This window comes from Sorex fumeus, unplaced genomic scaffold (genome assembly GCF_029834395.1).
Source record: "Sorex fumeus unplaced genomic scaffold, SorFum_2.1 ptg000128l, whole genome shotgun sequence".
Classification (NCBI taxonomy): Eukaryota; Metazoa; Chordata; class Mammalia; order Eulipotyphla; family Soricidae; genus Sorex; species Sorex fumeus.
The window spans coordinates 21,129,034-21,153,750 of record NW_026606185.1 but is presented as its reverse complement, the minus strand read 5'-3'; the positions used below and the strand labels follow the sequence as shown (position 1 = coordinate 21,153,750).

The window sequence follows — 24,717 nt, the reverse complement described above, 5'->3', positions numbered from 1 at the left end:
GAGATTTGAAAGATAGATAAATTTTCATTTTTTTTTATGAAAAGTGGGGGAAATTTAATGGCTTCAGGATAATAAAATAAAGTATTATGGCCAAGAAAGAATGAGAAAATATCCTGAGTTATATCACGAGGATGCAAATTCATAATTTTGTAGGACTGGGTGGTGTAATTCTGTTCTATATCTTTGCAAGGGGCTGTCACTGCTATATGTTATAATAAGAATGAGAGACAGGTAGGAAAGGAAAGGGAAGGTATTCGAGGTGAAGCAAATAACAAAGGAAAAACAGATATTTTAGGACATTTTGGGGATATTTTGCTGTGTTCTTCAATGTGATTTTCACTTTAGAGAAAATAAGTGTGATACTATCACCATAACCCATCCCACCCTTCTCTCTTTTGGAAATAGGAGGAAATAGGAGGAATTAGGAGGAACATGAGAAATTATAGGTGAGTAGGAGAGTGGAATTTGAGGGATTCCCCAGTAGAACACAAATTGGAGTCTAAAGAGAAAAAAAACAGAAAGAAACTTAGGTAAAAATACTGCTTCCCTCAATATTAAAGATATTCTAGCAGGAGGCTACAGTTTTGTGTTCTTGGTGTACAAGTTATTTTTAAAAAAAACTCATGGCTAAAGTTGAAGAAGAAAACTCCCATCTACCCCTTCTTGAATTATTTTATTTACTAGTAGAACTTTCCTTTGCTTTATTTATTTTTAATTTTTAAAATTTAATTAAATTTTTATAAAGTTATTAACAATAATTTATTACATTTAATATTCCAACACCAATCCCACCACCATTACACCTACCCACTACTATATTTCCAATGTTTCCATCTCGACCCCTGGATCCTCCCCCCAAAACAGGACCTAAATAATTTATTTTATTTTGCTTTTTATGAATAATCCACCAAAAATGATCAGAAATTTTTTCCTTAGAGGAAAGTTTGTGAAGACTGTTGTATTTCACCCTGGAGCTATTAAGCCCTTGTATAATACACAAACACACACACATTTATTTTTCTTTTCCTCGAGATGGGTTGCTTTCTACTTTACACCCCATCAAATGTGGTGTGCTAGTCTTGGTATATCAGTGGTATAGAGTATGAGATGTTGCTCCAGGAATTCTAAAATTTTTAATCCTGTAATATAGCTGAAGTTAATTCAATTTTTTTTTAAAACTGGATGGTGACTTTGCGGTCCAAAGGTCTCTCTCTTCTGAGAGATTTGTGAGTCTCTGGATCATGACCATTAATGAGCTTATATGGCGCCAGAGGCAGTTTGTGGGGGTGACTGTCAGGCTAGCAGAAACACAGAGTGTTGGGGCGAGTTCGCCCATTCCTGACTCCATGCAAGCCTGGAGATTTCAGTCACAAGTCCCACATAACTGGGTTTTTCAGCAGATTCACTTATGAATGAGGTTTGTCCAAGCCTGTAGAGATTGGCTGGGAGTATGGTGATGATTCTTTGCTTTAAACTCTGAACTAGCAAGTTTTCTTGTCTTTTAGCTTTATAATTATGCATGTTCCTATTGAAAGGATTTTCATAGGCCATGCAGATGAGGAAAAACACTAATGGCATCATCAGTCAACAAGTGATGGATGGAACACTGTCAAGATGGGTTCAGAGGTCTGCCCAGCATTAGTTCAGTAGGAAGGTGACTGGGATCTATTTATGCTGGGATCAGCTAGTGTTGTGGGCAGTGGGCAGTGGAGGGATGGTGGCTGGTATGTGTGGGGTAAGGAGGAAGAGCTGTGATGGATGCCATTAGTTGTATACGTGTGTGAGGACAAGGATTTAGACTAATTGAGGAAAGGGGTGGGGGTGGTTCAGAGACATTACACCTGCTTCCCAAAGCCACAGAGAAGTTTAGTCATTCACTACTTTGTTTAGGATCAGCAAAAGAATGAAGATGAAAAGAAACAACCATCATGAGAAATAAAAAATGATCTGACTTCTAGAAATTTAAAATAGGAAAAAAACCCTAAAGCTTGAACGGGTTGGGACATCCTGAGCTACATATAGATGTAGAGCTCTACAACTGATCAACTGGGTGCAAAGGCTGGGGAATGGGTACTGTTCCATTCCTGCAGGGCCAGGAATGATCACCCCAGTGGTGCTGAAGGCCTTCTGTGTTGCATCCAGTAGTACTTGGTGCATGCCATGTACCCTAACTACTGTACTATCGACCTCCTGGCCCCTTCCTGAAGATTTTTGTTAAATACTTTATCAAAAACGCTAGGACGTTTAGTAGAGTCTCTCCACAGCCAAACATTCAGAAAAGTCTGGGGTCCTTTTTGTCATTTTCCTATTTTAGGAGAAAAGTTTTATTTTATTTTTCTTTCTGTTTTTTTTTTTTTTCTAATTGAATCACCATGAGATACAGTTACAAAGTTTTCATGTTTGAATTTCAGTCATACAATGATCGGACACCCATCCCTCCACCAGTGCACATCTTTCACCACCAATGTCCCCAGTATAGCCCCCCGACCTCCCCGGCCTCTATGGCAGACAATTTCCCCAATATGCTCTCTCTCTCTGGGCTGGAGCGATAGCACAGCGGGTAGGGCATTTGCTATGCATGCAGCCAACATGGCCTATCCGAGTTCGATTCCTCTGTCACTCGGAGAGCCCGGCAAGCTACCCAGAGCATCTCGCCCACATGGCAAAGCCTGGCAAGCTACCTGTGACGTATTCGATATGCTAATCACAGTAACAATTGTCACAATGGAGACATTACTGGGCCCACTCGAGCAAATTGATGAACAACAGGAGGACAGCGACAGTGACAGTGACAGCTCTCTCTTTCTCTACTTTTGGGCATTATGGTTTGCAATATAGATACTGAGGGACTATCATGTTTGGTCCTTTTTCTACTTTCAGCACACATCTCCCATCCCGATCAATCCCTCCACCATCGTTAGTGATGCCCTCTATTCCAGCTGCCTTATCCTTCCCCTCATGAGGCAGGCTATCAATTATGGAGCTATATTCCTGGCCCTGTCTCTACTGTCCTTGGGTTTCAGTCTCATATTATGTTATTTTATATTCCAAAAATGAGTGTAGTCATTCTATGTCTGTCCCTCTTTTTCTGACTGATTTCACTTAGCATGATACTCTCTATGTCCATCCACTTATAAGCAAATTTCATGACTTATCTCTCTTAACAGCTGCATAGTATTCCATTGTGTAGATGTACCACACTTATTTTATTTGTGAAACACCATGAGGTACAGTTGTAGACTTACAAACTTTCGTGCTTGGGTTTCAGTTATACAATGATCAAGTACCCATCCCTCCACCATTGCCCATTCTCCACCACCAATGAACCCATTGGCCCTCCCCCCCCTCCCCCGCCAGCTCCCTCCAGCTCCCCCCACCTCAGGGCATTCCCTTTTTCTCTCTCTTTCCTTTAGGGTGTCCTGTACCACACTTTCTTTAACCAGTCGTCTGTTCTCAGGCACTAGGATTATTTCCAGATTTTGGTTATTGTGAATAGTGCTACAGTGAACATATTTCTACTGTGTTTATTTTGCATCCTTAGGATATATTCCCAGAAGTGGTATTGCCAGGTCATATGGAAACTCAATTTTTAGTTTTTTAAGGAATGTCCATGATGTGAGAAAAGTTTTCTTAATTTTTAGATAAAGAAAAAGATAAAGAAGTATGAAGAAAAATGTAATATGTTTGCCTAGAGTAATGGACATTTGAATTGTTTTTGTTATTTATTTTTGGTTTGGGGGGGCCATACCTGGTGATCCTCATGGGTTAGTGCTAGGGATCTACTAGTGGCTTTCCGTATACAAAGCATTTGTTTAGCCTGTGGAACTATCTACCCGGGCAGTAAATTTGAACATTTGCAGTGTAAGGTTCACTTAGAATTTTTTTTGTAAGCCATATTCAAGATGGCAGCTGGATATGATTTTTATGAATATTGGTAGCAAACAATTTTCTCAATTTCAGAATAATGGCATTATACAGTAAATCCAAGTAAAATACTTAAATCCTTTCATGAGAGCCACACTGTGGGGTCATGCATCGAGGGAATCCTGAACCCCAAATCTCTCCCCTGCCTGCCTAAGAATTTGCTGTTAGACATTCAATTCTTTTACTAATTCTAATACTTTTTACTTAATACCAGTACACTTGAATAGTATGTCATTTTAATACCATGTCATATTGTAGTCATAGCAAGGTAATAAGAAAAAATGTAAGGTGAGATGAATGGATTTGTGGTGGTAAAAAAGAATGGTAGGAGAGAAATAATGGTCCTAGGAGTGGAGATATAAGGGTATGAGTCCACTGTCCCAAGAGAATGCTCAACTAGCATAGACAGGCTTTAGAGAACTAAGGACTATAACTAATATTAAGCATCTGATGAAAACCTTAAACTGATAAACCTTTTGAATTATTTTGGAAAATAGAATGGGTAAAAGAAAAAAGGAAAATAAAACAATGTAAGAAAGTGTAGGAGTGCTTTCTCTCCAACCTTTTGAGAAAAGATGGGAGTTGAAAACCTCAAACAAAATGTTGCCCCAATCTCCCATGGATAATTTTAGTTATCTTAGTTCATGGCTATGATTCATCCCAAAAGCTGTGAATTGCTGAGGAGGAAGGAGGAAAAATTGACTTAAATGTCAAAGAAGAAGGAACAAAAATATAGTTTTCTTTTTTGGGGGAACTAGAATTCAAGAATATGGGGATATTTTTTCTGAGGAAGAACTGAATGTTTCAAACTTGAAAACAATCTCCAGCCAAAACACCATCAAAGAATAAAAAAACAGCATTGAGTATGAAATCATGTCATATCTGAAATTTAATTTTCATAGAATAGTTCCCTTTTTTATTCTATGTACTTCCTTAAAGCCCAATGAACTAGGTAGGTAGAATTAATAATCCAAAGTTGGGTATGACAGAATTTTGGTATATAGAATGGAGTGAGAAAAGAAACTCAAGCAGGTGGGGAAGGAAGGAAAGGAGACAAGCAGTACCATTGTGATGGGGAATGGGATGGTAGCACAGTGAAGAAAGGCTGTGATGAAAACGAACCTTAAACTGATAAACCTTTTTTTTTTTTATCAGTTTAAGGAATGATTCACTTGAACGATGGCAGACAGAGTCTTGACTGCTAAAGAACACAGGGAAATAGACAAACATTAGAGAAGTTCCTCTGCAAATAAAGCATTTCAAATTAATAGCTGTCCTTTTACAAACGGGTTACCATTTCGAATTCCAGAGGCTTGAAGGACAAAAACAGTAATCACTAATTCCTATATTCAACTTGGAATGATTGATTTCGTCATGGTATCTTACTTGTTTTATCAATAGTGTAGTTACTCTGCATGCTTCCCTCTTTTTTCTCTCAAAATTTCTGAGCAATAAAAGAAATATAAGATTGTAAAAAAAATAGGACACAGAAAATTAGATATAGAGAACAGATTGATCTGAGTGGCAGCAGTCGGGATGTAAACAAAATGGGTTGCAGTGTCACACTGTTGCACTGTCTTGCCGTTGTTCATTGATTTGCTCGAGTGGGCCCAGTAACATCTCCATTGTGAAACTTCTTGTTATTGTGTTTGGCATATGAAATACATCACGGGTAGCTTGCCAGGCTTTGCCGTGGGGGCGAGATTCTCGGTAGCTTGCTGGGCTCTCTGAGAGGGGTGGAAGGATAGAACTTGGGTCGGCCTGGTTGGCCGCGTGCAAGGGAAATGCCCTACCCACTGTGCTCCAGCAGTTGTTCAAAATAATATTAATTTCTAATTACAAAACAGATGTCAAGGGAATCTATCATTAAGTACTGAGATAATAGTTAATGATGTTGCTATACTGTGTATTCATAGGATGCTAAAGGAGTAGATTTTACAAGTTCTCATAAGAAAAAATTATAACTGTATAATGATGGGTATTAAATATTAGACTCTATGGTGATAATATTTCAACATATATAAAAATTAAATCACTATGTTGTTTATTCTGAAATATAATGCTAAATGTCATTTATATCTTGTAAACAATTTGATTTGAGGCCACACATGGTGGTACTCGGGCTACTCAGGTATCTCTCTTGGTGGTGCTCAGGGAACTATAAGGGGGTGCTAAGAATTGAACTGGCATTAGCTGCATGTAATGAAGTGCTTTTTTTTTTTAAAGCTTTTGGACCACACCCAATGTTGCTCAGGATTTACTTCTGGCTCTGTGCTCAAGGATCATTCCAGGAAGGCCCAGGGGACCTATGTACCTTAATTCCTGTACTATCTCTCCAGTTTCATATTCCTCAGTTTTGAAAAAAAAAAGAGGTAGGAAGAATTTCAAAGATTTCAGGGAAGACTTCCCACATCCTGAAACTATGAGAAAGGTGCCTATGGCATAGCTGTGATCTTGATTTCTGCACCTACTCCCATGCTCAGCCTCCAGAGTTCTCCCCTCCCCTTCCTTATGAATCTGCTCCTTTCTCTTCTCAATCCTGGTACTCCAATGAACAGCAGCAAAACATCACTCAGTCTCATCACCCAAAATATCATTCAGCTGATAAGACAAATCTTGATAAACTCATGTAACACTTAGGATGTGAAAAGGACTGTAAATATTCTCTCTCTCTCTCTCTCTCTCTCTCTTTTGTGGGGGTTGGGGGGGTCATACCTAGCGATGCTCAGGGGTCACTCCTGGCTTTGCACTTAGGAAGTAATCCTGGCAGTGTTTGGGGGGACTATATGGGACACCGGGGATTGAATCCGGTCAGCTACGTGCAAGGCCAACCGCCCTACCCACTGTACTATTGCTCCAGCCCTGGGACTGTAAATGTTAAGAAATCCCATGACTTGATTTCCATATGTAGAAACTGATACCTTGAAGGTCTGAATGACTTTCCAAAAGAATGCCCTCTGTTACTTCTGGAAGGTGCCAATTAATACCATGGGTATAAATACCTATTAATATCTCTAGCTGAATGAGATAAAATTCATAGAAAATATCTGAAAAATGTTCTTTAGGAACTTGCATTTCAACTATCTTGTCCTACTGCTTTTATCAAAAATCCGGTTCTTCCCATACAGAATCTATTTAACTTATCTTCTGTGAGATATGCTGGGCTGGAGCGATAGCACAGCGGGTAGGGCATTTGCCTTGCACAAGGCTGACCCAGGTTTGATTCCTCCACCCCTCTCGAAGAGCCTGGCAAGTTACCGAGAGTATCTGGCCTGCATGGCAAAGCCTGGCAAGCTCCCCGTGACATATTCGATATGCCAAAAAAACAGTAACAAGTCTCACAATTTATTGTGAAACATTACTGGTGCCCACTTGAGCAAATTGATGAACAATGGGAGGACAGGGACAGTGACAGTGACAATGAGATATGCCTAATTGCAATGAAGACCTGTGTCCATTTTTCATATTTATGATCAACTTTTATCTTGTGTGTAATATTATGGATTAGATTGTGTCCCTACATTGATATGTTGAAATCCTATTCCCTTATATCTGTGAATGTCATCTTACATGGAATTTTTTTTAAGTCTAATGAAGGTAAAATGAGGTCATCAGGGAGGATCATAGTCCAATATGACCGACATCACAAGAAGACAAGCATGTGAATACACAGAAGGGACAAAGTCCTTTGCCAATTCTGCCTTCTGAATCAAAGATCAAACTATTGTGGTTGCAACTCAAAGAATAAATGGCAAGGACTTCCAGTCACAACTGGAAGGTAGGAGCTGGAAAAGAAAGGTGATTCTTTAGAGGTTCCAGAACAAACATGGTTCTGTCGACACTTTGGTTATAAATTTCTTGCTCCCAGAACTGGAAGATACCAAGCAATTTGTGCAGCCCACAGAAACTATTGCATGTAGTCATAAAGGGAAAAAGGACGTGACAATGGAAGTCAAAGAAAAGAAGGAACAGTTTTCCCTACATTACCAATGTCATTAGTATTAACGTTTGCTAGACTCATTCTACATAATCCCTTGAAAAAGGTCCCGAGATCCACTTCTCTCTTTTTTTCTTTTTTGGACCATTTTATAATTTATTTATTTTTATTATGGTAAGAACACTTTCAAAATATAACCTTCCTAATGGTTTTTAAGTTTATTTTTTAAACAAGGTAGCACAGTTTATACTACTATTAAAGTCAACAGTAGAATACAATGAAGAGCTACTACAGCAATCCCTTCACTACCATTTCAAGGTCCCACCACCATTATCCCACAGGCCCTTTCCCTCTGTCTGCCCCCCAAAACCTAGTTCCCTCTGTTCCCAGTTCTAGGTCATGTCTCAGGATTTTTTCCCTTCCCACATTGAAGATTGTCGATTCCCTTTCTTTGTTTCTTTATATTCCACATATGAGCAAGATCATCTGGTATTTAGCTTTTATTTTCTGACTCACTGCACTTAGCATAATACTCTCTAATTCTATCCAATCACTTCTTTCTAGTATAATTGAATTTTCTACTTAAATAAATTTCCACCAAAGAATAGTCAGTTGTTTTCTAGTGTTCTGGGTTAATAATCTAACTGATTTACTTTAGCTTCATGGCATTGTTTTATTTTCTGATTTATTTTGTAATAGGAATGCATGAATACTAATAAGTATTTCCTAAAAATGTAGAATCAAAGCCACTTAAAAATACTCTTCACCTGTAATATATATTTTAGGTTCAAATAGGCATTCACATGTTATAAGGATCTGTTTACTTCCATAAACAGTATTAAAAATCATATGAAGTCCTGCTGAAAATAATTTCAAAAGTTTCTTTTGTAATTTTGTCTCTGTTATAAATATCACAGATTGTGGTTTGGACTACTTAAATAATATTTTTCAAAACAACCATTAAAATCATTTATAAAACAACTATTGTATCTTATATTAAATGTACATTATGTTCAGATTTAAATGCATTAAATATTTCACATATCACCCAATTTTAAAGCATAATAACATTAGTAAATTTCTACTCAACAATCTTCTCTATTTTATGAAAACTTTAAGGATATGTAAAGGAAGAGTTACACTATAGATTTAGTGGTTAAACCAATGTTCAAGAGCTGGATACATAGTTCTTTTCTTTGACAGAAATTTACTTCTTTTCAGAAGCCTTTCTGGATTATTTCAAACCCTTCTTGGACATTGGTAGAGGGGCAAGGTGTCCAGCTTATGATTTATGCAGCATATACCTGGCTCCCCAGATGTCTGAAGGCACTGAGAGAATCAAGTCAGACTCTGTGTCTATATCAGCAGGCTGTAGCATGTACCGCACTGCTCCATCCATCAAATGTTTTCTGCCCCATTTACTCTAGAAGTCACACAATCTGAACCTAGGTGACAGAACAAGGAGATGGACTACCAAAAGTAGTGTTGGGAACACTTACTTGAGTGTGGTGAGTTCTGTAAGGGATGGCTGAGTAGCTTTGAGATAGCTTTCTCTTCTTGCAGCAACTTTGGGAGAAGGCTTGGGACTTGAGTCCGAGTCCCCACTGTCTTCATCTCCCATGGCCTTGATGTAGCTGCCACTCCGCATTCTTCGGCAGGGAATTTCATCATCTTTACCTCTAGGGGTATATCCTGCCCAGTCATCTTGAGGAACCTAGTCAGACACAAAACCAGTAATTTATTTTAAATAAAATGCTGCAATTTCTTTTCTTTTTTTCTCCTTCTCTCTCTTTTCTTTTTATTTTTTTAATGTGTATGTGTGTGTGGGGTACAACCCTGAGTATGGACAATACAGACATTTATCTAAAACTTTTCACATTAAGTTTTCAATAATAGCACTTTGCTATTATGAGATTGGAAATATTTTATAATAAAACGCATATCTGTGTCTCAATCTTTAAAACAGCTTGTGTATTAGAAAAATAAAACATGATTGGCTCTGATTCAATTATATTTCTCAGTTTTCTCTTGCTGCAACTAATTGAGTCAAGCATGAAAATGCCATTGGAAAGGAGAACAGTTTTATTTGAGCTCTTTCAATAATTTACTTTTAATAATTATTCTAAATTAAAAATGTTTCTGTTTTATCTACCTCTCCCCTGCCACTTCCATTTTTCATTCCCTCTTTTTTCTAAACCAGTCTTCTATGCTAGCTACATTCGCTTTTCAATCGTCTATTCTTTCTAAACCCCTTTTAATTTGAATTCAGCCTCCATAGATTTACCTGAAGCATTCTTTAATGCTTTCTAATAATCTCCCAAGAAAAGTGAGTGATTTTTTTCTTCATCTAATTTTTTTTTTTAATTTTGGTTTTACATAATACACAACACATCACCTCTGAATAAATTGTTTATTTACCGGGGTACTGAATTGTTCTTTTCTTCTTACTCTGCTAGATTCTACTCTACACCCTTAATTGTAGATACAACACAAGATAATACTCTGGGTACACTGACCTTCCTTCTTTCAAAGAGTCACTTCCGCTCAGTTCAACAGAGCATTACACTACACACTAGAGAGTTTCTTATAATGTGATCTTGAGTTGCTTTTAGACATTTTTTACCTCAACATATACTTAATCTAAGATCTCTTTCCTCCCACATTTGGTAAAAATTTAAGAAGTTACAAATAGCTTATAGCACACAGAGTGCTACATAGGGCTTAAATTAATTAAAGGAGTATCAAACAAAGGAAGGCTCATTCTTTTTATTTAATTTTTGGTGTGTTTGGGGGCAACAAACCTGTCTCTGATTATCCCTGGCTCTATGCTTAGATGTGACCACTGGTAGTGCTTAGGGAACCATATCCCCTCAACGTACTTATAATAGACAGAGAAGATAAAGCATAAATAAGTTTGTGAATGACTCCAAATCACCACATCAGCAAGTTTCATGTATAGTGTCATAAATCTATCATGTATTAAAGAGACTATAACCAGGAGTTAAAGCGGGAAGGGAAGAGAAGAATTCAAGGGCTCCCTGAAATTGGTAAGATTTTTCAACCTGAAAGTAAAAAGGTGCATTTTGATACTATTAACTGTTTATTTATCAAATACTACAGTGTTTCATCATTAACATTAAACTCTGCCAGGAAATCTGTTCACAAGATCTTTCATCAACATAACTATATTTTTTCCTCCTACATTTCCCAAGTAACAAGTTGCTCAAAATTGCTAAAGAAATCTGCCATAAAAACATAGCTATTAAAAGAGCACATATAAATTCTAGGGGTCAATACATTTTGGTTTAATGCTAGAAACAATACTTTACTTAATATAAGCTTTATGATTATTATGATAAGAATTTTAAAATCTAAGGTATCCAGAAAACTGTCCAGAATAATACACACTATAGGTTTCTATACATACTCGGTTATAGGAATTAAGAATAGATGTTCAATTAAAAGCACAAATGTTGTGCCAGAGAGATATCTTGACAGACTGGAGCACAAGAGGTCTAGTCTAACCCTGGCACTGTGTGACCCTCTGATTTCCACCTCATCTCCCCTCAGCACTGAGCTTGGAGTAGCTCTGGAACCAGTGGGTGGCCCTCAAAGCTGAAAAGCAAGCAAACAAACAAAGAACTGTTTGTTTCTCTTTAAATTATGGATTAATCTATGTAATTTGAAAGCTTTTAATATAGAAACATCAGTTTAAGGAGGTACTAGCATTAAGAGACCTGAAAGCAGTGCTTTGTAAGTTCTAATTGTAAAAACTACCACGATTGTTACACTTCACTATGTAGTTTATTTTATTTCGCCAACAATTAAGTTATGCTTCCTATGTATAGATGCTGTTATAAGTGCTATACAAATGTCAACTTATTAATCTACAAAACTGAGTGATGGTAGTATTACTACCACCATTTTACAACAAAGGAAGCATAAGCATACAGTAAGTACTTAATAAAGGTCTGATTACAGGAGTTCTGCATTAAAGGCAGCACTCAGAGCGTTTCCGAACACAAAACCATCCCTCATTACATTGGCTTTCCAAAAGGGCAGACTTGCAACCTGGAAGCTTCTAGGGCCTGTTGTTTATCATTATCAGACATTTTCTCTTTTTTAGGGTCTGATCTATGGCACCTTCAGAAACAAGTAATTTTAGTCTCCAGATACCTTCATAATCCCCCATGTCTGATTCCTTCGTTGTTTATTAATGATGGTAGAAATGAAGTAAGTGCATTTGCTTTCTGAGCTAAAAAAGCATGAAAATCACCATGGTAACAAGAGTTATTTTTTAAGGGAAATGCAAAATATTGGGAATAGTTTTGTTTCCTTCAATTGGCAGGTGACTCATTGCAAAGATATGATCCTGTTCAGAACATTATTGACTTGGTAATTACGTTTTAAAAAATCAAGTGGTACAGCTGAGGGTCAGTGATGATGCATGCAACATTTGTCATTTCCCAGAACATATATACAGCAAGTATTGCTCCCTGAAATAAGTCAGAGGCTAATGACTAACTTATTAACTCATAACACTTATGAAACTAAACATGGGAAATTCTTGTTTCTATTTTTTTCCAAAGTTAATTTCTTCAAAGACTTGGGCATACACTGGAAACAGGCTGAGCTGCTGCTAAGCGAATTTGCTGGGACATATTTGACTGCGACACATTTCAAATGAACAAAATTTCAAATGAAGTTTATGGAAGTGACTTACAATGGAATTCAAAAATTTATATATATGATTTATCTAGTTAAAGAAAGTCTACAAAAAGATTATGTACAAAATGATATTGGAAGAGCTGGAGAGATAATATAGTGAGTAGAGCACTTGCTTTGCATGTGGCTGACCGAGGTTCAATCTTTGGTACTCCAGATAGCCCCCCAAGCTCTACCAGGAGTGATCACTCAGTGCAGAGCCAGGAATAAGTAAGCCCTGAGCACTTCTGGATGGCTTCTCCTAATAATTTTAATGATAATAATAATAATTAATAATAGGAAGAAACAGGTGTCAGGTAAGTAATTTTCAAAGACGGGAGTTTGGATCCCTTAATGTTACTGCTTTTTGATTGGAAAGGAGAGTGGCATGACTGCAGCTACTATTATGAGATCTGGGGATATATTTTTTTAAATGGGCTTTTCAGCTATCTGCAAAAGTCATATTTTTAACTGGTCCTAGAAGTTTAAAGGTATGGAATTTTTGAGAAGAAAGGGAACTAAAAGATTATGTACAAAATCTAATTATGTAAAAGATTATGTAGCCAGCCCAGTGGACTGTGGTTGGTAATTTGGTGAGTAGGGAGAACATACACAGTTGAAGAGGTACACATTTGAATTCAAAATTATATAGTGTTATAATCCATACTAGGAAGGAAGGAAGGAAGGAAGGAAGGAAGGAAGGAAGGAAGGAAGGAAGGAAGGAAGGAAGGGAGGAAGGGAGGAAGGGAGGAAGGGAGGAAGGGAGGAAGGGAGGAAGGGAGGAAGGAAGGAAGATAACCTAGAGCAGATAGAAAGTCAGCTTGGGCACTTGTCCAGATGTCCTCCTTGTCTTTACCAGCTGAGGAAAAAAAAAACTGTTAAGGGTATAATAAAAACCTCAAAATAATAAAATTTATGTATTACACAAAAAGAGGACATTTTTCTTAAGTTATGTTTAAGCATTGAAGCTACACTTGATCTTAGCCAAAAGGCTGAGAAGTGAAGTTACAATTAAAAGCTTTATTTTTGATTACAAATTAAGATAGTGTGCACATTTTTCTATTTTAGGTATAGCCAGTCTATAACTTAAACCAAATACTGTCATTTTTTTTTCTTTTTGGGTCACATCCGGCGATGCACAGGGATGCACAGGGGTTACTCCTGGCTCATGCACTCAGGAATTACTCCAGGCGGTGCCCCGGGGGGCCATATAGGATGCGGGAATGGAACCTGAGTTGGCCACGTGCAAGGCAAATGTCCTACCCACTGTGCTATCACTCCAGCCCCATACTGTTATTTAAAAGTTCAGAAAACTTACCTCTTAACTGAGAATGACCATAACCAAGTATGATCATCCTCTAGTTTCAGTATAGATACACGTTTGCTGCACTGAAATAGCATCACGGGCACTGAAAGATGGGCCGTGCTAATAGCAGCTATTGTGTTCATTGCAGAATAGGTGACAATACAGCACAGACTAATGAAATGCTTGTATTTTCTCTCTCTCTTTGTCTTTCTCCTTGTTGCTCTTCTCCCTCCCTTCATATCTGCAAGTACGTTTTGCTTGCTATTTTCCAGTTATGGTATGGGTGTCAGAAATAAGCAACATGAAATATAAATGCTAACACTGATCCCATGCTATGGAACTAACAGGAAATAGAGCAGGAAGAGACAGATGATTGTCAAGATTATGTGTGAATACACAAGATTCTTGCAGGAATTACATATTTTATTTTGAATTTTGGGTCATACGTGGAAGTGCTTAGTGCTTGCTTCTGGCTTTGAACTCAGCAATCTGTTCTGGCAGGGGTTGGGGGACCCTGTTTGGTGCTGGGGATCAAATCTAGTTGAATGCATGCAAAGCAAATTCGTTACCTGCTGTACTATTTCTTTGTCCCAATTTCAGGAATTTAATATGCCATTAAAAAATAGGGCACTGTGACAAAGTGATTGTAGGGGGATTTCTTTAACTTGTTCCTCAGAGAAGCCACGAGCAAGGAGAGAAATGGTGCCTGGAGGCACAATCTTTAAGATATCCCAGGCAAAAGGTTCAGCCAATGCAAAATTTTTGGGTAAGAATAAGTTTAGAGTAATTAAAGCTTTAAAAACAAATATATCAGTAAGGTCAGAGAGCTCTGTGCAAAAGGAATGTCAAAGAAGAGAATCTATAGGTGAGCTCCAGAATGCATAGGAGCTTGAAAAACCCAAATTCTGGTCATCCTTAAAGACTGAATGAGCACTCCCAAAGCTTCCTCCTACCTACGGGCCAGCCTTAACTGGTTCCCTTATAAAGCAAGTATCCATGATTTCAGCAAACTATAACTCAAACTATAACTAAATTCAGCTTGCTATACATACCAATAATTTAGTGATATTGGCACATAGCTCATTCACTATGCATTGGCTATGAATGGTTTTCAATTGTAAGGGTTAAAATGTATAGTTTCAATGGACCTAAGCCTGATCTAAAGCTAGAATGAGTTACAGGGGTCTTTGAAAGATTTTTTCCACTGGGGACCTTTGAAGACAATTTAATTTATTCAACAATTACATTTGAATGTCTCAAATATGTTTTTATTTTGGGGGATGGTGGTAGTCCGATACTCTTTTTGATCAAGAGTTTCCATTTCAACAGACAAGGCATACCTGTGGGAGGAGACACACTTGTAGGCAAAAGAGGCTACTATACTTGGCTCAGTGCTTGATTTGAGGGTAGTGATTTAAGGGGGCAGTGCTTGGAGGATGACCATGTGGAGTTGGGGATCAAATTGGGGTTCCTGCCATGCATGTACTCGACTATTTTGGCAATTTACCTGGTCTGGCACTTTTTTTTAAATTGAAGCACTGTGAGATACAGTTACAAAACTTTAATATTTGAGTTTCAGTTATACAATGATCAAACATCCATCTCTCCACCAGTGCACATTTCTCACCACCATTGTCCCATTGTCCCCAGGATCCTTCCCCCTATCCTATGCCTTCCCCTGCCTCTATGGCAGACAATTTCTGCCTTACTCTCTCTCTATTTGGGGACATTATAGTTTGCAATACAGATAGTGAGAGGCCATCATGTTTGGTCCTTCCTCTACTTTCAGCACAGATTTCCCATCCCGAGAGATTCCTCCAACCAGCATTGACTTATTTATTTCTTCTCTGTACCAGATTTTCTTCTCCCTGAGCTCATGAGTCAGGCTTCCAACTGTGGAGCAATCTTCCTGGCCCTTGTCTCTACTGTCCTTGGGTGTTAGTCTCACATTACGTTATTTTAAATTTCACAAATGAGTGCAGTCCTTCTATGTCTGTCCGTCTTTCTGACTCATTTCACTTAGCATGATACTCCACATGTCCATCCACTTATGAGAAAATTTCATGACTTCATCTTTCCTAACAGCTGCATAATATTCAATTGTATAGATGTACCAAAGTTTCTTTAACCGGTCATCTGTTCTTGGGCACTCATGTTGTTTTCAGATTCTGGTTTTTGTTGAACAGTACTGCAATGAACATACAGGTGCAGATGTCATTTCTACTGTGCTTTTTTTGCAGCCTTGGGATATATTCCCAGTTTGGTATTGCTGGGTCATAGGGAAGCTCAACTTCTAGTTTTTGGAGAAATGCCCATATAGTTTTCCAGAAAGGCTGTACCAGTCAGCATTCCCACCAACAGTGAAAAAGAGCCCCTTTCTCCCCACCCACACCAGCACTCGTTGTTCTTGTTCTTTTTAATGTGTGCCAGTATCTGTGGTGTGAAATGATATCGAATTGTTGTTTTGATTTGCATCTCCCTGATGATTAGTGGTGTAGAGCATTTTTTCATGTGCCTATTGACCACTTGTACTTCTTTTTTTTGAGGAAGCTTCTGTTCATTTCTTCTCCCCATTTTTGATGGATTTGGAGGTTTTTTTTTCTTGTATAATTCTATTAATGTCTTGTATATCCTGGATATTAACACCTTATCTGATGGGTATTGGGTAAATAATTTTTCCCATTCCGTAGGCTCTCTCCGTATTTTGGTTACTGTTTCTTTTTTGGGGGGGGGTTGCAATGGAAACATTTTATTTATTTATTTATAGTTTGGTTACTATTTCTTTTGAGGTGCAGAAGCTTCTTATTTTAATGTAGTTCCATTTGTTTATGTTTGTTTCTGCTTGCTTGGTCAGTAGTGTTTCATCCTTAAAAGATGCCTTTAGCTTCAATATCATTGATGGTCCTTCCTACATTTTCCTCCATGTACCTAATGGATTCAGGTCTGATATTGAGGTTTTTAATCCCTTTGATCTGACTTTTGTGGCACTCTTATTTTGATCCTCCTTCAGCTCTCCTCTAGGTATAAATTCCTACATTTTATAAATTCCACTACATCATACAACACCCTCAACATTTTTTGTTACATTAAGAAAGAAATCTCATCAATTAAACTCTGAAATTCCACAGATCATGTGATGTATCTAATATTCAAGATACTATAATATGAAAAATATCTTTAGAATAAATTAAAAAACTATCTTTCTTCTTCTGTATCCCTCCCTTCCTTCCTTCCTTCCTTCCTTCCTTCCTTCCTTCCTTCCTTCCTTCCTCCCTTTACCACCAGTCACATCCTTTGCCCTAAATTTAACAATAGATGCTAACATTTCAGGTTTTGGTAAACTTCATCATAACCACAATTCATAGGACCTTCCACCCCTGTCCTTATGTCACTCTAGTCTGTCTCTTCCTTCCCTTCTTGCCCCTCCCCCTAATGACTGGTAACCTGAATCAAACAATTTTTTAAAAGAATATGTGCAAAAATAAGAACACAAAATGGCTGTGTTCTGGGACTATCTGTACAGAACTTAATGTAAATATTTCTAAATGATAAAATTATCAGTAATTTGCATTAATCTGTGCCATGTCTCATGTGATCTTTACATGAGACATTTCCTAGACCTGCCTGAGAGATAGCAAAGGTATAATCTTAGCTAGCTAAATACAGAATCTATAGGTAGGTAACAACTTCATAAGATTTTAAAGTCCGAATGGAGGAAAAATTAAATAGACAAAAAATCGAAAGAATTTCAAATAAAAGAATGCTTTGAAACAAGTTAAAAGAAACAATATTCAGTCATGCAAAGGCCTACTTTATAATACATCATTCCAAGGGCCAGAGAGCTATTACAGGTGTTAAAATGCTTGCCTTGCATTTGGTCCACCGAGGTTCAATCCTCAGCATCAAACATAGCCCTCTGAGCTCAAATAGTCCTGTGTATCCCCCAGCCCAACTACCCTCTCCCCCACCTCCAAGCTCTCTCAGAGTTGGAGAGATAGTACAGGGGACAAGCAACTTACCTTGCATGTGGCTGTGGAGACCACAACCCTGGTTAAAGTCCCTCACACACATATGGCCCCCTTGATCAGTGCCAGGGGTCACTCTGAGCACAAGAGCCAGGAATAGTTCCCGAGAACCACTGGTGTTGTCCTGGCCTCCAGTGAAAGAAAATGCCCTGTGGCTTGAGCGCTCCCCCCACCCCTGCCCCCTTGGGCTAGGCTGTGGTCACTTGTGTACATCTGAATGCAGGGAGAAGAAGACTTTCTGTGAGAGGTAATGGCCTGGAGATGAAGCATGTGTGAGTCAGTCTTGAGAGGGGATTTTCTCAGGATGGGGAATTGATGGTGAGGTATGTAGTAATGAAAATGCGTGAGATTTGGGGAAATCTGAGAGCCACAAAAGGAATGCAAACACTTAGAAAGCAGAAACAACTGAAATGGAATATGGATCTTGTCACAGACCAGAGCAATCCTGGGAGTAGGTCAGTTCTAGTTCATCAGAGAGGCTGGGAGTAAAACCTCAAGCCTCTGAGTAGTTTTAAATAAAGAGAACTTGGTCAGGGAAAACAGTGACTAAAATGGTGGGGGTTATTAATAGATGTATATTTCAAGACTACCTCTCAGAAGCTGTTTCCCCAAACTTAGGATACCGGCTAAAAGCCTCTAGGTAAATGAGGGTATGGACTATGAATGAGGGGTGTCAACCCACCTGTTCTTTCTTAGACTTGTTAAGGAAGGGTAAATATGAGGAGAAAAACTATTTATAAAAGGAGGACAAGGGGTTGATATTTACGAAAAAAATTGACGTTTATGGAATAATCTCTCAGAACTAGAAGTAACACCTAAGTTACACTATTTTAATATTTTCAGCTGTTCAATGAAATAAGCATGAACATGTTCCTCTTACTGCTGGAGAACTGAGGCTCAAAAAACTCAAACAAGTTGCCCAAGTCATAGTAATGAGTGGGAGTTTACATTTGTCTGACACCGACATTTTTGATAGTATCATTCTGTTCCTTATGAATGTATGTTGATTGAGTGAATGAATAAGTAGATTTCAGAAAGGGAGCACATACTCCCACTCCAATCGTATTGTTTTTTCAAAAAATAAAATGTGCTTATTGAAATAAGCATAAATATTATCTTGGCAAATTTGCTAGCCCTGATAGAAATTCTGAAGTAATACATAGCTAAATAATTATGAAGAATACAGTACTTGCTGTCTGACTGTTCTGCACATCCCTTACAAATTGTTGTCATTAACTATGTAAACACAGAGACAGGAAGATACCAGACAACAGGGAAGAATCAAAAAACTTGCATGATGATTACATCTTTCAAGGGGGCTCTAGGAGTCTTTTTTGTTTTTAGCAGCTATTTAAAAAGTCTTCACTCTGGATTTCAGGCTCCTACCTACAGTTTTTTTTTTGCAGCAATGGCTTTAATGTATTGGCCTTCTAAGCACTTTTAGTGAGCTCTCAGATTCCCTACTCACTCTGCTCCTTTGCATCTTCTTTGCAGCTGGGAGAACTGCTTTTCTGCTCCACACAGCTTTCAACTTGACAAATGCGACTTGGCATAAATGTCCCTGTAGCCTTTTTAGCTTGCTCTTCTCATAGCAAAAGCAGAAAAAAAGAGCAAGAATAGGAAAATTACAATTATGTGAGTGTAGATCCCAAGGCCTGATTGTTTTCCAATCAGATTTCCTCGGCAACCGTCCTTCCTAACTCCCCTTGAAGCCCCAAGCTGATGTAAAACTTCATTTCCTTCCAGTTGCTTAAAAATTACCTTTAAAGGACAGGAGTATATACATGCTTCTTTTAAAGCAGGATTTACACCCTTTGCCATCTCTCCCTGCAAATAACATTTTTAAATGCTCTTGAGTTAATTTGTAAACACTCTTTAAAAACGGTGATTCACTTGCCATGACCCAGTGGAATCATTCTCACCCATAACAACCACAGGTATCTGCAGGGTACTGACCACCATTGCAGCACCAAGTAAATATACCAAAGCATACTCAGTCTCCTGTCTCAAAGGGACTTAAAAGTTTTAAGTAGATCAGGCAGATCTGGGGGAATGGATGAAGAAAAAGTAAAAATAGCTTAAAAGTAAGTCAATACTGAATTGAGTATTAAATTTCAGTGCCTCTGAATTACCTCTGGGTTTGTACTTTGTACTTATAAATCCTCTTCCCTGGTGGTAAAACTGTTTCTTAGGGATTGAATGTGATGTGTGTGCATTGTGTAGACCTACTGAGTGAGAAATGGCATTTCTGGAGAATTGCAGAGGCATGAGGCCCATGACCCTCACAACAGTGGACTACTCTTGGGTCTCTGTTTGTGGGTAGAAAATATTACAGAGCTGATGGCTGACATCAGATGGTGCACCAGCTGGATGAAAGAGTCCCTGAGGACACTACATCAAGAAATAGTTTCTAGGGACTACAGAAATTAAGACAATTGCCTTACATGCAGCTGACCCTATTTGATCTTTGGCACCACATATAGTCCCGTGAGCAGAGCCAGAATTAGACTCCAAGTGCCAACAGATATGCCTCCAATCTCCCTTCACCTCCCACCAATCAATTTACCCCCACCAAAAAAAAAAAAAGAAAAGAAAAAAAATAAAAAACGAGAGAAAAGTGTTTAAAATACTGTAATCTAGAAAAATGTGGGATCAGGAAAATGCTTTTTATTAATTGTCCTCTTTATAGTTTCTTTTACTTGTGGTTCTTGTGGTCACATCCTACTGATTCTGCTTTGAGAAATCCTTCCTGGTGTCTCAGAAGTAGTACAGGGGTGGGCGCAGCCAATAAGCACGTTACATCTCCCAGTTCTGCTGTTCTGACTATGGCTTACTTGGAGTGTGATCAAAGTATGCTCAATCAGCAAGTATCTAGAAATGGTGGGCCAAAGGTATTTTCTATCTCATTCAGTAAAACAGTAGAGGCTCAGTTAACCTTAGAATCTGCTGGTAAATGTGGTCTTTTTTCAAACAGATTTTCACTAGGTGTTATTGTTTTGCTGCAAAGTGGAACCTCAGTGCTCCTCATTCCACAATATAAGATGTATCAATTAATCAATCTTTTTCACTATGTTTTTATTCCTTTAACAATATTTCCCAAGGGCTGGAGTGATAGTACAAGAAGGTAGGGTGCTTGCTTTGACCCTTGCACTATTATATATATATGTATATATATATAATGATCTAAATTTTATTTATTTATTTATTTATTTATTTTTGGGGCAAAGAGTCATTTATCCAAGAACAGCTACTAGACAAGCATAAAGAAAGTGTGTGTGGGGGGGGTGGGGGAGAGGGGGAGCTGGTGATGTGCTTACTCTTGGGAAATAAAACTAAAGAAGAACTTTCCTGGCCTTAAAGCAGTCCCCAAAGCAGTAAGACAATATTTCTTTGAAATTCAAATCCTGAGCCCTTTGGAGATGGAGAAACTGAGGCATCCAAGTGTGCAGCCTGTCTGGGTAATCCCTAACACTACAAGGCCTGAGGAGCAGAACCACAGCTATGAGACCTTGTCTTGAACTGCTGGCCTGGCTGGTTGAGAACCGACAAGAAAACAAAAGCAAAAAATGAAGGAATCCTGCTATAAATTACAAAGGGGGAACTGTGAGGACATTTTGTTAAGTGATGATAGTCTCAGAAAGAGATTACACAAATACCACATAACTGAGGTAAGGGAAGTTGAATTTGTGGATACTGAAAGAGAAAGGTTGGTTCCCAGAGTCTACGAAGAGAGGAGATGAGTTGTTCAGAGTACAGTTGCAGTTTGCAAGATGAAAATATTCTGGAGGTCTGTACACAACCCTGCCAATATAATTAACTGGGTTAGGTTTGGTTTTGCGGCCACACCCCATTTAGTGCTCTTGCTTCTTGCTGTGCTTGAGGGTCACTACTAGTGGCGCTCAGAGGATCCTGCAGTACCAAGAATCAAAGCTGGTCCTCCTGCATTCAAAATAAGCCCAGCCTGCTGAACCTATCTCCCCGACTGAACTGCACACTTGGAAAGGGTTAAAATGATGGAGTGTGTGTGTGTGTGTGTGTGTGTGTGTGTGTGTGTTTGTGTGTGCCATAATTAAAAATTAAAAATAGTTCAAACTATTGACTTTCCCAAGATTTTAAGTGATAACATTAAATGTTGGTGACAGTTTAATGAAAACAGTAGCTTATTCCAGTACAAGCTAATTTTTAGCAGAAAGCCCTGGTAGTATATTTTAGAGACTTAAAAATATTGACAACATGGTATTGATGTACAAAATCACTGCATCTCTCCACCGCCAAGGTGCCTGTGATGAATAATTTTTTGAGGTGAACTGTTTATGATCAAATGTTTATTGTGTTAAAACATTTTCTGACGCAAGGTAAAAAAAAGGCAACCAAGCTCAATTAAAAAAATTAGCACACAAGGCTCAACCTGTAATAACATGTTAGTAATCTCTTATACAAAGGGCTCAGGGTGAGATACAATAACCTTTACACACTTTCTTCTAAGAAATCTTTTTAAAAATCATTTTTAGAGAATTATTTATAACATGCAATACAAAATAAATTATGTAGGGCCTGCTATTGGGCAGGCTTGGGTAGTGATTGGGAAAATTTGAAAAAATGGTTGTGGGAAGGTGTAATGGTGGTGGGACGGACTGGTGTTAGAATACTGAATGTAACAAATTATTGTGAACAACTTTATAAAAATAAAATTTAAAAGATGAAAAAAAGAATCTGCTGGTAGCCACTTTATGTTCTCTAATATACAAACACTCTCTCCCATACTACTTTGTAAATCCCTGTTTTTATTAATCCTATTGCAGAGTTGACAAAAATTGAGACAGTACTATTAAATGACTTGGCTAAATTTTGCAGCTGGTAAGCAGTAGTCAGAATTGAAAAGCAGGTGTGTTTTACTCAACTCTTTATGCACTTTTCATCACATTCAGTAAGTTTCCAAACCTAGTTAACAGTAATTTTCCATCTAACATAAAACCCAACTATTTAATTTCTAGGTGACACAAAGTTAAACATTTTGAAAACTGTCACACGTAGGGCAGGTTAGATGCCCGAAATAATCAAAATACTTTAAAAAATAATGTCCTCAGAACATCCATCATTCAGTACTTATAGCTAGGTACAAATTTTATTGAAATATATGGAAGAATACAAATATCCTGAAAGACTGCAAGATAAAAACAACATATTCAGGTTTGTGACAAATAAATCACATTTATCTAGATGAACTATACAAACTAATTTTGAATCCTTAATTTTTTTAACATAACTGTTTATAACATGGATTTATGGAATATTTGAGGTTGAATCAGAAATCTCTAGCTTAACCATCGTGTTTTTTGCCATTATTGCTGTATTCACTAGAACAGGGATGTCTGTCCGCCACTTGCCTAAAAGTTTGTAGCTGTACATCCCAAAATTGAATTCCCTCAGACATTAGAATTCTGGGAATAAGATGCATAGATGTGAGTAGAAGTCATAGATTTTCCACTTGAAGTCTATAGAAATTCAGTCATCAAATCTGAACTTTGACATTGGCTAAAATGTCTCAGCCATATCTGAAAACCCACTACCTGCTAAATACTTACGAGTATGAATGTTTTGCCTTTGGATTGAGTCCGAAAATATTTTTTTAAAAAATGTTTTATATTTTAATGAATCACCGTGAGGTACAGTTACAGACTTACAAATTTTTGTGCTTATGTTTTAGTCATGAAATGATTGAGTAGCCATCCCTCCACCATTGCCCGTTCTCCACCACTGATGTTCCCAGCATCCCTCCCATCCCCCATCCCCCCTCCCCTTCTGTGGCAGGTGCATTCCCTTTGACTCTCTCTCATTTAGGGTGTTGTGGTCTGCAATGCAAGTATTGAATAGCCATCATGTTCGATCTATAGTCTACTTTCGGCACGCATCTCCCATCCCGAGCGGGCCCTCCAAACACCCTTTACTTGGTGTTCCCTTCTCTATCTGAGTTGCCTTTTTCCCAGCATGTGAGGCTGGCTTCCAAGCCGGAGCAAACCTCCTAGTACTTGTCTCTACTATTCTTGGGTGTTAGTTTCCCATTCCATTTATATATTCCCATTTATATTCCACAAATGAGTGCAATCTTTCTATGCCTGTCCCTCTCTTTCTGACTCATTTCATTTAATATGTTACTTTCCATGTTGATCCACTTATATGCAAATTTCATGACTTCATCTTTCCTAAGAAGTCTGACAATCCTATTGTAAGCAAATAGTATAGTCAGTTGTGAGTCTATAAAGTACCAAAATAATAATCTCTAGAATTAATATTTAATTTTAGAAATTATTTTGAGTTCATCATTAAGAATATTAAATTTCCATTATAAACAGTATTGTAAATCACAATACCTCAATAAAGATCTTAAAAGTTTAAAAAAAGAATATTAAGTTTCTAAACTATGTCTATAATAATCAGATTTTTGAATCATTAACTATCATTTATTAAAAGTCAATAATTTTAGGAAGAGACACAACTGAAATGTTTCTCCTTTTCATCACTGACATTTTCTTCATCTGATTACTAATACATCTTGGTGCTACTTTGACTTTTCATTCTAAGTTACAGTTATACCTAAAAGCATACTGCATTCAGGGGCAGTATGTATAGTATACTCCAGTATTGTATAGGGACAAAATGCTATCCTTGCCTGTGACAGACCCAGGTTGGATTCATGGCACCACATATTGTCTCAAAAGCATTTCCGGGAGTGATTCTTGAGTACAGGGACTGGAGTAAGACCTGAGTCCAAGGGGTATGGCATAAGCCTCCCTTTGTAAAGCGTATGCAGTATTGCATTC

The 24,717-nt window shown here is 37.9% G+C and overlaps 1 protein-coding gene and 1 non-coding gene across 12 annotated transcripts in view; both read right to left on the bottom strand.

Annotated features, from left to right (window-relative positions):
* Nucleotides 1–24,717, bottom strand: part of DLGAP1 (DLG associated protein 1) — a 511,134-nt gene that overhangs the window by 302,795 nt on the left and 183,622 nt on the right. For all 11 annotated transcript variants that reach the window (XM_056138347.1, XM_056138349.1, XM_056138348.1 and 8 more), the window contains one exon: nt 9,361–9,575. In XM_056138347.1, the coding sequence (XP_055994322.1) occupies nt 9,361–9,575 (215 nt within the window). The remainder of the gene's footprint in view (nt 1–9,360; nt 9,576–24,717) is intronic.
* LOC130045623 (U2 spliceosomal RNA) lies at nt 13,376–13,569 on the bottom strand. The gene has a single exon (XR_008795592.1). It is a non-coding gene; the product is annotated as a U2 spliceosomal RNA (small nuclear RNA).